Source organism: Panicum hallii, chromosome 3 (genome assembly GCF_002211085.1).
Source record: "Panicum hallii strain FIL2 chromosome 3, PHallii_v3.1, whole genome shotgun sequence".
In the NCBI taxonomy this organism is placed as follows: domain Eukaryota; kingdom Viridiplantae; phylum Streptophyta; class Magnoliopsida; order Poales; family Poaceae; genus Panicum; species Panicum hallii.
Genome location: NC_038044.1, coordinates 42,065,288 through 42,080,912, shown reverse-complemented (window position 1 = coordinate 42,080,912; position 15,625 = coordinate 42,065,288). Strand labels below are relative to the sequence as shown.

At 51.3% G+C, this 15,625-nt stretch overlaps 1 protein-coding gene across 1 annotated transcript; it reads right to left on the bottom strand.

The window, feature by feature from the left end:
• Nucleotides 1–377: 377 nt before the first annotated feature.
• LOC112885433 lies at nucleotides 378–923 on the bottom strand. The gene is made up of 2 exons (XM_025951054.1): nucleotides 477–923; nucleotides 378–383 (listed from the first exon to the last, which is right to left on the bottom strand). Exons 1-2 carry the CDS (start codon nucleotides 921–923, stop codon nucleotides 378–380), a joined length of 453 nt encoding a protein of 150 aa, XP_025806839.1.
• Nucleotides 924–15,625: the final 14,702 nt, after the last annotated feature.

The window sequence follows — 15,625 nt, the reverse complement described above, 5'->3', positions numbered from 1 at the left end:
GGCTGAGTTGTACTTCAGTTGTGGTTTTCATCCATGTACTATTAAGTATTATGGCTCTCGAGTTTGTGTAATCTGGTACAATTTATCTTAACTATGGTCATGTTGTTTGCTATCAGAACTAAATATGTCATACTGATTTCCATCGATCAAATAAATGAGTACTTCTACAATATCTTGTGCACCATGTTTTAAATATTTGCATCAGCTCATACAAACCAGAGTACCTGTACTAAACAAAAGTACACCTGATCTTCTTTTACAAAAACCTACTAAATACAACACAAAAGACATGATTGCCGTCACTATAATATTTGCCTGCCATCACTGTCACAACCAGTCAGCTCCATCCTTCACAGTCCGGCTCTAAAATCTGAAATTCAATCCTGCATGCACAAAATGAAGTGAATCATAAAAGAATCAAAGCCAGTGAACTGAATTATAGAAGAATACTGAACTGAATCATAGAATTTCCATACATTTGAGGAGCCATATATGTTCCATATATGCTCAACTAGGTCATTCTTCAATTGCACATTGACCGCACGACTCTGAATCTGTTGATGCTTAGCGATCAATTGCTGAATGTCAGGCAAATCTCTGTTTGGATCAGGAGAAGATTGGGAGGCTCCCTCATAATCCTCGATCGCCAAAGTCTCCATACCTCTCTCGTACTTGATTCCCATATTATGCAGAATAATAACACAGTCAACAATGAACTTCATGTCTTTCGGATCCCACATCCTAGCTGCTCGCTTCATGATGGCATATTGTGCTTGAAGCACACCGAAACTGCACTCAACGTCCTTCCTAAATGCCTGCTGCATTTCATTGAACTTATTCTGTTTGTTGCTCAACGCAGCTGGAATAGAACTCATCAGGGTAGCCCATGGGGGGTAGATACCATCTGCAAGATAGTAACCCATATCGTATTCTCTCCCATTTACTGTAAAATGAACCTCAGGAGCTGTGCCTGCAGCAATATTGTCAAACACGGGAGAGCGATGAAGGACATTAATGTCGTTACAAGAGCCCGGCATACCCAAGAACGCATGCCAAATCCAAAGGTCATAGCTGGCTACCGCTTCAAGTATCACAGTAGGTTTCTTGTGGTGTCCTCCACGGTACTGACCGTGCAATGATACGGGGCACTTCTCCCACTCCCAGTGCATACAATCGATGCTACCTAGCATCCCTAGGAACCCTCTTTCCTCGGCCTTTGCACAGAGTCTAGCAATATCCTGCTCATTTGGTTCTCTAAGATACTAAAGCGTCCCCCCCATCAGGGAAGACTTAAAAGTGTTGCTTTATCAGTCCCAGGAGGCTGATAACACTTTTATTACATCAGATGGTACATCACCGTACAACTCTGCGCGGTAATGGGCAGTGAAGCGCCACTATCGCGAGGATTACAACTAAAACGCACACTGCTACACTAGCTACGAAAAGGGGATCATCAGAGTCTTGCGCCATGTGGAACTCCAACGGTGGCCTTAACCATAGGCAAGGCTGGGTGCAGGACGAAACCCTACTCGATGTCTTCGGGGACGTAGTCTGGGTCTTCCACTGTAAAAGTATGAGTGGGGTGAGTACAAACGTACTCAGCAAGTCCAATCACACACACGGAGGGGGTATAACAGTAATCAATGCACAGGACAATCCAAGGATAAGGTTATGGTTCATTTGCGGAAAACTCGGTTGTATGCAAAGGTTCGTTTTAAAAAAAAAACATTTCCAAAACGAGTTTTCTAATACCAAGGAGCACACGATGTTGATCCACACAGGATCCAAGTTTTAAATTGCTACCGGACTCCCCGTCTGCCATAGCACACGGCACAACTGCCGGACACTTTCCAAACAACCCACACTAATCCAACCATTCCCAGAGAGAAACACTAGTTATGTGACCACACCATAACTTGCCCAATACCGTGGGCACGGCTATTCGAATAGATTTTAACTCTGCAGAGGTGTGCAACTTTACCCACAGGTGGGGTACCACAGCACGATCACCTTAGTGTCCGTGCAGATCCCAACAAAGCCATTACCCACCTTAGCTATACCTGACTAGCCACCACGGGATCCACCAAGGGGTCATTCGACCTATCTCCGAGGTTTAACCGGGCATAAGTCACACAGAGCTTATCCCTTTTCCTTGATCACCCGTTGCTCTCAGCTCTCCTGATGGCTACCAGACTAACTAGTGGGATTTATGTTAAGCCGTTGCCCATACAACGGTCAAGTGGTTTGCACGTCAGGAAGCTAGGTGAGATGACACATCAAACTCGGTCCTTAGGGGGTGACAAGATGGATATCTCCCTTCCTCGCTCAACCACACAGGTACGAGCATACCAACAGCAATTCACACAGAAATGCCATCCATCCCGTCTGACTCATCTTTCGAAACCACATTTTATCCCTTCCCACACGCACACATTTCTTTATAAAACCAAGTGGTCAAGGTATGGTTATCACAAACAAGGGTGGCTATCCTACCATGTTTTCAGCAAGCAAAACCATGCAAATTTATAAAACAGGCCACTGGGTTGTGTTTATAAAAACTAGGACAGAAACATGCATCAAAGTGCGGGATTGGACTTGCCATCATCAAACCCTTGCGGGAGGTCCTGATCGAAGCACTATCCCTCGGGCTCGGGGTTGCAGAACTGGTCCTCGTTCGCTTGGTCACAGTCGGGACCTTCCTCGTTCACTCCGTGTCCTATGACGCAAACAAACAAACACACAATCAAGCGAAAGAACTAAAAGCTTTCATCATTGAGCTTAAATTGGAAATAATTTAGTTATGGAGGTAGGGGTAATATTTTTGGGTGGTTTCGTAATGGCATGATTGGAACTATACTAGAAATGGCGTGGTAAAGTTTCGGGTTAATCGGAGATCGTTTGGCGCATAAAATGATAGGTTCTATAAAAGTCTAAGGGTTAAACAAGGAGTCAGGGACCTGTTCGTAAATGTTTTAGAGGTAGCGGGGCTTGGTTATAACTCCTGGGGGTACTTGGGGTATACTAGAAAGGTGTAGGGACCTAATTAAAATTAAGTTTATGAGACGGGGGTTTTACTTTTTCCTGAATAGCTAAAAACAGGAGGGCCTGCAGTGAAATGTGGCACAAGGGGGGTTTCTTTCGGGAAAAAGGGAGAGGCCAGGGGGTTCTGTGGCAAATGACCACCTTCTTCCTCCTTCCCACCCACGGGAAACAGAGGAGAGGGGATGGGGGCGCCAACGGTGGCAATTCCGGCCGGCCCGGGGGGGGGGAAGGAGGGAGGCGAGGGGGTCGTATTCCCCTACTCACCACGGCTTGGGACGCAGCGGGGAGGCGGGATCACGGTGGGGGGCGGCGGCCGGTGGTGGCGTGCGTGGCGGCGGTGGTAGGGGCAAGGAGGTGAGGGGCTAATTGGCGCTGCGGTTCGTGGGGGCGCCGGGGGTGCTCCTCGGCCCCTTTTATAGGTGGCCGAGGCGGTGAGGCGGGGAGCTCGGCCGGCGGCGGTCGCGGGCGGCCATTAATGGCGTTTGGCCGCTCGCGGCCGTCGTGACGCGGCGTGGCGGCGAGGGCGCCGAGCGTTGCACGTGGGGGAGGGTCGGGTGCTGGGCGGCACAGGACGGGGAAGCGACGGCGCGCGTGGCGGGGCGACGGGCGGCGCGGCGGGCGGCACGGCCATGCACGGGGGAGCGCGCGCGGCGCAGCGAGGCGCGGGCTAGGGGCGGGGCGCGAGCGGCGGGCAGCACGGCGCAGCGCGTGGTCACGCGGGGCACGCGGGGGCGAGCGCGTGCGCGCGGCACGGCAGCGCGCGGCCGTGTGGCGTTCGGGAGCAGAGGGAGGAGGGAGGAACAGGGAGGAGAGGAGGGAATGAAGGAAAAGGAAAAGGGGAAAAAGAAGAGAAAAGGGAAGAAAGGAAAAGAGAAGGAGAAAGAAGGGAAAATAGGAAAAAGAAGAAGGAAAGAGAGAAAAGGGAGAGAGAGAAAAAAAAGTGACGCGCGCCGGCGATATTCTCGGCGGCGCCCGCGGCTGGTCGGCCACGCGCGCGCGACGTTCACACGCTGCGCGGGGAGAAAAGAAAAGGGATATCGCGTCAGCGCCGATCGCGGCGGGTGGTTACGCGTGGGCGACAGGCCTCCAAGCGGTGCGGGACGGGACGACGGTCGTGTTCGTGTCGGTTGTCAGGGTGGCGGGAAAAAATGGAGAGGGTTAGGGCTAGGGTTGGGATGGGCTTTGACGACGATTAGGTTTTTGATCGAAAGATTTTAGCGCGTAGTTTGATTTGATAAATTTTCAGGGCGTCACAAGCCTACCCCACTTAAAAATGAATCTCGTCCTCGAGATTCGGCCGGCTCCTAAATGGATGGGGAAACTCCTTCTTTAGAGCCTCTTCGCGTTCCCATGTCGCTTCTTCCACTCCATGTCTACTCCATTGAACCCTGCATATCCGTACCTCGGAGTTCCTTGTCCTCTTAGTGATAGTGTCTAGAATCTTGACCGGCACTTTCTGGTATCGCAGATCCGGCTGTAGATCTATTGTTTCCACCGGCACGTGTTCTTCCTCGGGTACTCTCAAACACCTTCTTAATTGCGAGACATGAAACACTGGATGTATATCCGACATTTCTTCTGGTAACTCCAGTCGGTATGCCACTGCTCCGACTCTCTTTAGAACCCAATACAGTCCAACGTATCGAGGGGCCAATTTTCCTTGTACTTAAAATCTTCGCGTCCCTCGAATAGGCGAGACCTTGAGATAAGCAAAATCTCCTGGGTCGAAACTTATTTCTCGCCTTTTCTTGTCTGTGTAGCTCTTTTGTCAGGACTGAGCTGCTTTCAATTTCTCGCGGATCTCCGCTACTTTTTCTTCTGCTTCTTTTATAAGTGCGGGGCCTACTAGGGCACGTTCTCCAACTTCCGACCAAATTAGGGGAGTTTTGCACTTCCTTCCATAGAGGGCTTCGAATGGTGACATGCCTAAGATGGCTTGGTAACTATTGTTATATGAGAATTCTGCATAAGGCAGACTCTGCTCCCAATCCTTTCCATAGGTCAGGGTGCATGCTCTCAGCATATCTTCCATAATCTGATTTACCCTTTCGGTTTGACCATCCGTCTGTGGGTGATATGCGGAGCTGAAATCTAACTTGGTGCCCATGGCTTGATGCAAGCTTTTCCAAAACCTAGAGGTGAATTGGGTTCCTCTATCTGAGACAATTCTGCTAGGCACTCCATGTAGCTTTACTACGTTTTCCACATAAAGCTTTGCCAGCTTTTCTCCACCGTAGTTAGTTCGCACAGGTATGAAATGAGCCGATTTAGTGAGTCGGTCCACGATCACCCATATAGAATCGTGTCCCTTCTGTGTTCTAGGTAGACCCACCACAAAGTCCATTCCTATCTCGTCCCATTTCCAAACCGGAATGGGTAGGGGTTGCAACAGTCCTGCTGGCTTTTGATGTTCGGCCTTGATCCTTTGACAAGTATCACAATAAGCCACAAATCATGCAATATCCGCCTTCATCCCATTCCACCAATATTTTTGCCTTATGTCCATATACATTTTGGTGGATCCTGGGTGGATGGAGTAGGCCGAGTTATGGGCTTCGTCCATGATTATCTGGTGGAAATCTCCATTCTGGGGTACACAAATCCTATCCTCGTACCATAACGTTCCCTTATCGTCTACTCTGAAGCCCGGTGCTTTGTTTTCTCCAGTTTGTTTGCGGATCTTCATTAACTCCTGATCCGAGCTTTGGGCCCCTCTAATTCTATCCTCTAGTGTCGATCGGACGTTTAGCACTTGGCTGGAACCTCGAGGAACAATGTGCACATTTAATCGTGCCATTTCCTCGTGCAGATGGTCATTTTTGGGCCCATAGGATTTTCGACTTAAGGCATCGGCTACTACGTTTGCTTTCCCGGGGTGATACTGAATTTCCAAATTGTAGTCCTTGACCAACTCCAACCATCTTCTTTGCCTTAGGTTTAAATCCGGCTGGGTGAAGATATACTTCAGGCTCTTGTGGTCGGTGTAGACCTCACACTTATTTCCAATCAGGTAGTGTCTCCAAATCTTAAGGGCATGCACTACGGCTGCCAATTCCAAATCATGGGTTGGATAATTCTGCTCATGAGTCCTGAGTTGGTGGGAAGCATATGCAATGACTTTCCCGTCTTGCATCAGCACACACCCTAATCCTTGCCGGGATGCATCACAATAAATGACAAAGTCCCGGAGAATGTCTGGTAGGGTCAGCACTGGGGCGGTTGTCAACCTTTGCTTCAATTCTTGAAAACTTCTTTCACAAGATTCTGTCCAGGTGAACTTCTTCTCTTTCTTAAGAAGTTCCATCATGGGTCGGGCTATCTTAGAGAATCCCTCAATAAATCTCCGATAGTACCCAGCTAATCCAAGAAAACTTCTGATTTCGCTAACATTAGTCGGTCGCTGCCAGTTGGAGACTGCTTCGACCTTCTCTGGGTCCACTGCTACGCCTTCCGCGGTCAGAATGTGACCAAGGAAAGCTACTCTCTCCAGCCAGAATTCACACTTGCTAAACTTGGCATATAGCCTATGTGTCCTCAGCTTTTCCAATACTACCCGCAGATGTTGCTCATGTTCCTGAATACTCTTGGAGTAGATATGTATGTCGTCGATAAAGACTACGACAAACTTATCCAGCTCGTCCATAAATACCTTGTTCATGAGGTTCATAAAATAGGCAGGGGCATTGGTTAGTCCGAAAGACATTACGGTGAACTCAAACTGCCCGTAGCGGGTGACAAAAGCCGTCTTAGGGATGTCACTTTCCCTAATCTTGAGCTGAAAATATCCTGACCTTAGATCGATCTTGGAAAAATACTTGGCTCCTTTTAGCTGATCGAAAAGGTCATCAATCCTGGGGAGGGGGTACTTATTCTTAATGGTAACCTCGTTCAGTGCTCTGTAATCCACACACAACCTCATACTCCCATCTTTCTTCTTGACAAATAGGACTGGGGCTCCCCATGGGGACGAGCTTGGTCTGATGAAGCCAATTCGTTGCAGTTCTTCTAGTTGCTTCTTTAATTCTGTCAACTCAGAGGCTGCCATCCTATAGGGTCTCTTGGCTATGGGGAAGGTCCCGGGGATAAGGTCAATGACGAATTCTATATCCCTGTCCGGCGGCATACCGGGAAGTTCTCCAGGGAAGACGTCCGGGTATTCATTTACTACCGGGACTTCTTCTAAGGACTTGGCTTCCATGCTAAACACCATTGGGCTAGACCCACTTTCCTGGGTATGGCAGGTTACTTGTACTCCTTCAGGGTTTGTTAAGTGTACCACTTTGTCAGCACAGCCTATGAGGCCATTGTGTCGGCTTAACCAGTCCATTCCAAGGATCACGTCTATCCCCTTAGACTTAAGTACTACCAAGTCCGCTAGAAATTCTACCCCACTTAATTTGATCCTTACCCGTAGACAACCTAGTTGACATTTGATGTCGCCTCCAGGCGTCCGGTTTAATAGGGGCGTTTTTAGTAGTACTGTAGGTATTCGGTGTTGTTCCACAAAATTTGAGGATATGAATGAGTGCGATGCTCCAGAATCAAATAATACTGTTGCCAAAGCTGAGTTGACTAGGTACTCACCGAGTACTATGCCCTGAGCTCCTTGAGCTTCCTGCGCGTCGATGTGATTGACGCGGGCTCGTCCAAATGATTGCTGGGGCTGCTTCGTCTGCTAACTGTTGTCGTTGTTGCGGATGGGCACTTGGTTGGCACCGGTCAGGGCTGGTCTGGGTCCATTCACCGTGTTGGAGAAGGCTGATGTGGCCGGCTTATTCTTGGCGTAAGGGTAATTGGCAATGAAATGCCCTGTCTCACGACAGTTGAAACAGGCCCTAACATTGGTGTTGTCGGATGCGACCAGGCTGGCATTACTTTGAGGGGCCTTCATGGTACTCTGGCTCCTAGGCTGTGTGTCAGGGGCCCGTGGTCCTGTCACTTGGGACTGAGTCCTATACTGCATTGGGGCCTGAGATCTTGGTTCAGTATAGCTGAAGTTTCTCGGTTTTTGGAAACGGTCCTGTTGGCGGGTCTTATTTTCTAGGAATTTGCGTTTGTTGTCCTTCCTTTCCTCGGCTTTGGCCCTTTCCGTAAGGATGGCCTTGTTCATCAAGGTATTGAAGTCGGGGTAGATCTGAGGGGTAAGCAGGGTCCGGAGTTCTGGGTTTAGCCCCTTCTTGAACATATCTTGTTTCTTGTCATCGTCGTTCACTTCCTCCGGTGCATATCGGGCCAACTCAATGAACCGGTGGGTGTACTCTTCCACTGTCATGCTTCCCTGCTGCAGTGCACGGAATTCGTCCACCTTGCGCTTCATGGTGGCCGAAGGGATGTGATAGCGGCGAAACTCCTTCACGAATTCCTCCCAAGTGATGGTAGAGGCATCCTCGGCCGCGGCACAATAATTTTTCCACCAGGATAATGCTGTTCCGGTGAGTTGGTGGGCTGCAGAAGGACTTTGTCTCAGTCCTAGCATTCGAACGGTTCGAGTTTCCTCTGAATTACCCGTAACCAGTCGTCTGCATCCAAAGGGTTGCAGGATCCAGCAAAGGTGGGTGGCTTGGTCCTCAGAAAGGCTGTCAGCTTGTCGTTCATGTTCTGCCCTCGTGGTTGACGGTTAACGAGGGCGTTGGCCAGTGTTTCTAGTATGAGGGTCTGGTTGTGGATTATCTGTGCCAGGTCTCCGAGGGGTGGGGGTGGTGGTAGTTGCTCTCCTTCTTGATTTTCTCCTCGGTTCTGGCTCACTTCCTGTTCCCCTTGAGGAAGATTTTGTCCAACGAGCTGCGCTTCGGCACCAGCGGCGGCGGGGTTCCAGCTACGGGACGCCCTTGCGACTCTCCGGGGAGCCATCTGTGGATTGGGTAGAGTGGGGTTACGATTATGTGATGTTTAAATTGTTTAATTCGTATATAAGGCAGAATCTACCTTCTGCCAGTAATCGTATAAACAAGCAGCACTCAACAAGCCAGCACACAACATTACAAACAGCAAGCACAAACAACTTCATTACTGCAAGGGGATACAGCTTGGGGGTAAGACCAGGTCTCGTACTACTCGTCCGGGGTCATGCCTAAGGGTACGACTTAAGCAAAAGAGGCTGGGGGGGTGCATCACTAGGACGGCGTCGGTTATTCTACTCGCGAGGCGTGCCTCCTTCCGGGGCGGAAAGGGTGAGAGGTCCTCGCTCGCTGCCCTCTGGGTTCCCATCTGTCAAGGGTTGCACTGCAGCATCCCCTTCGACGGCGGCCGCAGAACTTTCAGGGTTCTCGGGTGGAGCTTGTGCATCCCCAAAGAGTGTTCCCCATCCTATGACGGGTGTCCCAAGTAAAACATGGTCTTCTCCAATTGCCGGGACTGGTGTTCCACTTCGGGCCCATTCCTGCATACACCGGTCTTGGGCCTGCCTGAGGCTCTCCTGGGCGATCGCTTCGCTGCTGACCGCGGCTGCGGCTCTTGCCTCGGCTTGGGCTGCTCGGATCTGCTGTAGCCTTACTGCGAGCTCTGCTTGTTCAGCTCGATGGGTCTGTTCCCTCAGAAAGTTGGCTTGCTCATCGAAGAGTTGGTCCAGGGCGGCTAGATAAGTAGCCACTTGGTACAGAGGGCCTTCTTCCTGGCGACGATATTCTAGGTTTCTCATGCGTGCTTCCCAGACTGGGGTTCTGATGGCCGGCGGGAAGAACCTCACTGGTGTGGTGGCGAGGTGTTCTTCAAAAATCCGGCATAAATAACGGAGCGCTTTTCTGACGGTCAAGGGTTAGGTGTCGTGGTGCCTAAACCCCGTGGCAGTCGCTCGCCACGGCTGGATGTCGGGATAGCGGTTGCTCCTGGCGATGACCAGGATCACCCTGTAGCGGGGCGTACCATGGTGTTCGTACTCTCTGCTGTAGTACCTTGGGCGTTCCGTAACGCCAAGGCTTTCCAGGGCGTCGATCAAAAGGCTGGGAAAGCCAGGTGCAGCTTGGCAATTGCCCTGGGTCCATCCTTCCTCAGCCATCTGAAACAAGGACAGAGTAAACAATCTAGCACAGGTACAAAAGGGAGTAGGTAACTTTTATTATTGCAACATGGGGGTACAGTTTTCATGGATACGTGGTTATTAGGGTAGGGTTCTTGCTTGGAGTGCTACTCCTATCATGGGGATTCTTCGCCGATTCTGATGGGGCGCTTCTTTATTGGGAGGCACCGATCCATCACCTCATCTTCGGTCTGAGTACCTTTATCCCAATGGGTTTCCTCGGGTTCCTCTTCCTCCTCTATCCACCCACCTATTCCTCTGCGGTTTTCGTATTCCTGCATCTGGGCTTGGAGGGCGGCCAAGGAATACTCGGCGCGTGCGGCTCTTGTCTGTTGCTCTTCCAGTTCCTGGGTTGCTTCTTCAGCCCTATGGATTAGCTGCTTCAGTTGTGCCGCCTGTTTGCGGTAGAGCTCATCCAAGCCATTAAGATAGATGGATAGGTGAGAGATCATATCTTCTAGGTCTTCTTCTTCTCTTCCGAGTCCTCTCATTCGGTCAATCCAAGTGCGTCCTCGGCCTTCAGTGGGTGGGAAAAATCCCATAGGAGTCCGCTGAAGGTGGTGCTTGTAGATCACACGCAGTCATCGTAGGGCTTTACGGGCGGCTTTACGGTAGGTGTCAGGGAAGCGAAAGCCAGAGGTGGAGATGAACCAGGGGTCCACATCGGGGTAGCGGGTGCTTTTTCCCACAAAAACCATCATGTCGCACCGAAGGGTGCCCTTGGAGGTATATTCTCAGTAGGCATACTCTGGTGGTTCCACAACTCCGATGCGTTCCAGGCTGAGCATTAACAACTTAGGAAGGCCGGGCTCTGCGTGGTAGATTCCGTCAACCCATCCGTTGTCAGCCATCTGGAACAGGGCAAGAACCAGTGGTGAGTGTTTGTGTAGGAAAAGAATTAAGTCAAAGCATGTCCTAGGGTCTGGGAAAAAGGGTCTCGTGTCTAGTGTCACGTCCTACGGCCAGCCTACGGCTCTGATACCACCTAAAGCGTCCCCCCATCAGGGAAGACTTAAAAGTGTTGCTTTATCAGTCCCAGAAGGCTGATAACACTTTTCTTACATCAGATGGTACATCACCGTACAACTCTGCGCGGTAATGGGCAGTGAAGCGCCACTATCGCGAGGATTACAACTAAAACCCACACTACTACACTAGCTACGAAAAGGGGATCATCAGAGTCTTGCGCCATGCGGAACTCCAACGGTGGCCTTAACCACAGGCAAGGCTGGGTGCAGGACGAAACCCTACTCGATGTCTTCGGGGACGTAGTCTGGGTCTTCCACTGTAAAAGTATGAATGGGGTGAGTACAAACGTACTCAGCAAGTCCAATCACACACACAGAGGGGGTATAACAGTAATCAATGCACAGGACAATCCAAGGATAAGGTTATGGTTCATTTGCGGAAAACTCGGTTGTATGCAAAGGTTCGTTTTAAAAAAAAACATTTCCAAAACGAGTTTTCTAATACCAAGGAGCACACGATGTTGATCCACACAGGATCCAAGTTTTAAACTGCTACCGGACTCCCCGTCCGCCGTAGCACACGGCACAACTGCCGGACACTTTCCAAACAACCCACACTAATCCAACCATTCCCAGAGAGAAACACTAGTTATGTGACCACACCATAATTTGCCCAATACCGTGGGCACGGCTATTCGAATAGATTTTAACTCTGCAGAGGTGTGCAACTTTACCCACAGGTGGGGTACCACAGCACGATCACCTTAGTATCGGTGCAGATCCCAACAAAGCCATTACCCACCTTAGCTAGACCTGACTAGCCACCACGGGATCCATCAAGGGGTCATTCGACCTATCTCCGAGGTTTAACCGGGGCATAAGTCACACAGAGCTTATCCCTTTTCCTTGATCACCCGTTGCTCTCAGCTCTCCTGATGGCTACCAGACTAACTAGTGGGATTTATGCTAAGCCGTTGCCCATACAATGGTCAAGTGGTTTGCACGTCAGGAAGCTAGGTGAGATGACACATCAACTCGGTCCTTAGGGGGTGACAAGATGGATATCTCCCTTCCTCGCTCAACCACACAGGTACGAGCACACCAACGGCAATTCACACAGAAATGCCATCCATCCCGTCTGACTCATCTTTCGAAACCACATTTTATCCCTTCCCACACGCACACATTTCTTTATAAAACCAAGTGGTCAAGGTATGGTTATCACAAACAAGGGTGGCTATCCTACCATGTTTTCAGCAAGCAAAACCATGCAAATTTATAAAACAGGCCACTGGGTTGTGTTTATAAAAACTAGGATAGAAACATGCATCAAAGGGCGGGATTGGACTTGCCATCATCAAACCCTTGCGGGAGGTCCTGATCGAAGCACTGTCCCTTGGGCTCGGGGTTGCAGAACTGGTTCTCGTTCACTTGGTCACAGTCGGGACCTTCCTCGTTCACTCCGTGTCCTATGACGCAAACAAACAAACACACAATCAAGCGAAAGAACTAAAAGCTTTCATCATTGAGCTTAAATCGGAAATAATTTAGTTATGGAGGTAGGGGTAATATTTTTGGGTGGTTTCGTAATGGCATGATTGGAACTATACTAGAAATGGCGTGGTAAAGTTTCGGGTCAATCGGAGATCGTTTGGTGCATAAAATGATAGGTTCTATAAAAGTCTAAGGGTTAAACAAGGAGTCAGGGACCTGTTCGTAAATGTTTTAGAGGTAGCGGGACTTGGTTATAACTCCTGGGGGTACTTGGGGTATACTAGAAAGGTGTAGGGACCTAATTAAAATTAAGTTTATGAGACGGGGGTTTTAGTTTTTCCTGAATAGCTAAAAACAGGAGGGCCTGCAGTGAAATGTGGCACAAGGGGGTTTCTTTCGGGAAAAAGGGAGAGGCCAGGGGGTTCTGTGGCAAATGACCACCTTCTTCCTCCTTCCCACCCACGGGAAATAGAGGAAAGGGGATGGGGGCGCCAACGGTGGCAATTCCGGCCGGCCCGGGGCCCGGCGGCGGTCGGGGCGGGGGGGGGGGGGGGGAAGGAGGAGGGAGGCGAGGGGGTCGTATTCCCCTACTCACCTCGGCTTGGGACGCAGCGGGGAGGCGGGACCGCGGTGGGGGCGGCGGCCGGTGGTGGCGTGCGTGGCGGCGGTGGTAGGGGCAAGGAGGTGAGGGGCTAATTGGCGCTGCGGTTCGTGGGGGCGCCGGGGGTGCTCCGCGGCCCCTTTTATAGGTGGCCGAGGCGGTGAGGCGGGGAGCGCGGCCCGCGGCGGTCGTGGGCGGCCATTAATGGCGTTTGGCCGCTCGTGGCCGTCGTGACGCGGCGTGGTGGCGAGGGCGCCGAGCGTTGCACGTGGGGGAGGGTCGGGTGCTGGGCGGCACAGGACGGGGAAGCGACGGCGCGCGTGGCGGGGCGACGGGCGGCGCGGCGGGCGGCGCGGCCACGCACGGGGGAGCGCGCGCGCGTGCGCGCACGGCGCGGCGAGGCACGGGCCAGGGGCGGGGCGCGAGCGGCGGGCAGCACGACGCGGCGCGTGGTCACGCGGGGCACGCGGGGGCGAGCGCGTGCCCGCGGCACGGCAGCGCGCGGCCGTGTGGCGTTCGGGAGCAGAGGGAGGAGGGAGGAACAGGGAGGAGAGGAGGGAAGGAAGGAAAAGAAAAATGGGAAAAAGAAGAGAAAAGGGAAGAAAGGAAAAGAGAAGGAGAAAGAAGGGGAAAATAGGAAAAAGAAGAAGGAAAGAGAGAAAAGGGAGAGAGAGAAACAAAAAGTGACGCGCGCCGGCGATATTCGCGGCGGCTCCCGCGGCTGGTCGGCCACGCGCGCGCGACGTTCACACGCTGCGCGGGGAGAAAAGAAAAGGGACATCGCGTCGGCGCCGATCGCGGCGGGTGGTTACGCGCGGGCGACAGGCCTCCGAGTGGTGCGGGACGGGACGGCGGTCGTGTTCGTGTCGGTTGTCAGGGTGGCGGGGAAAAATGGAGAGGGTTAGGGCTAGGGTTGGGATGGGCTTTGACGACGATTAGGTTTTTGATCGAAAGATTTTAGCGCGTAGTTTGATTTGATAAATTTTCAGGGGGTCACAGATACTCAGGCCCAAATATTGCAACTATGGCGCGTGTGAATTTGTTAACGGTTTCAAGGACTGTGCTCTCACCCATTCGAATATACTCATCTAAACTGTCAGCTGGTCCTCCATAAGCAAGCATTCTTAAAGCAATAGTTACCTTCTGAAGCGTTGCAAATCCAGCCCTGCCGGCAGCGTCGCACTCTTGACGAAAGTATCTACATGATGCAGCAAGTGCAGCACATATATCATTGAACATCTCTGGTGGCATTCGTAACCTGTGACATGTAACATACCCAACTTTAGTACCTTCAACGTGAACAACTGGTGGTTAGGTACATTGGCAACCTTACCGGCGACGGAACATTCGCACGTTATACACAGGTGAATCAACAAAGTAGTCTTGCATCAAACGGAAAAAGCCAGCATATCGATCCCTGAATATTACTTGCCGCCCAACAACAGATCCACGGTGAGGTCGTTCATCTTCTTCTTGCCCGCCAGTTGAGCAATGGTAGTAAGCTGTAAAAGCTCCTCATCTACACGCATTTTTGCACGCAGCTCACTCCATCGCATCCGTCGTCTCCACCACATCTTCCTAAATCACAGGATGAAAACAAGGGGAAAAATCAAATTAGTTCTTGCCATCACAAGATACAGGACGATTACCTCCAATAGGAAGCGCAGAAGAGGCAGCAGACCAATCGGTCTTGAAGTGGCCGGTCACTTGTTGCCGGTGAAGGAAGCGTCGACCCCGCCGCCGAGCTAGGGTTGTCCGCAGATCCAAAGGGAGCCCAGCAGCCGAGCGGAAAACAGAAGCTACCCCAGCGAGCTACCCAGCATTCACACCGACGAGAATGGCGGCGGGAGCAGACCTTGATTTCTCCGGTTCCGCGGAGCGGCGGGAGCCAACGGCTGCTCGCCGCCGGAGAGGATGCGCGGGCGTATGCGAGTTCTTGCTGGAGAGGATGCGCGGGCGTCTGCGTTTCGCTGGTGGGACCCACGGTTGGGGGCGCGCAGAATAGGCTTCCGCGTCCGCGGTCCACTGGACTCAGCCTTAGGGAGGTATCCATTGATCTTGCGGAGGTGGGATGGGGGGGGCTTGAGCCCCTAGCCCTCGTGCAGATCCACCAACAACAACAACAACAACAACAACAACAACTTAGCCTTTTGTCCCAAGCAAGTTGGGGTAGGCTAGAGATGAAACCCACGGAAAACAAGAATAAGAAACACAAAAAGTACACAAGCCAAAGGAAGAGTTAGGGGTTAAACAAAAAGTAACAAAGGTCACGGTTCAGGTACATTAATTGCTAATCTCCAAGCGCTCCTATCCATAGCTAATTCCTTAGCGATATTCCACTCCTTAAGGTCTCTCTTAACCGTCTCGTCCCAAGTTAGTCTAGGTCTACCTCTACCTCTCTTTACATTATCGCCCCGCTTTAAAACTCCACTACGCACCGGTGCCTCGGGAGGCCTCCGTTGTACATGTCCAAACCATCTCAACCGATGTTGAATCAACTTCTCA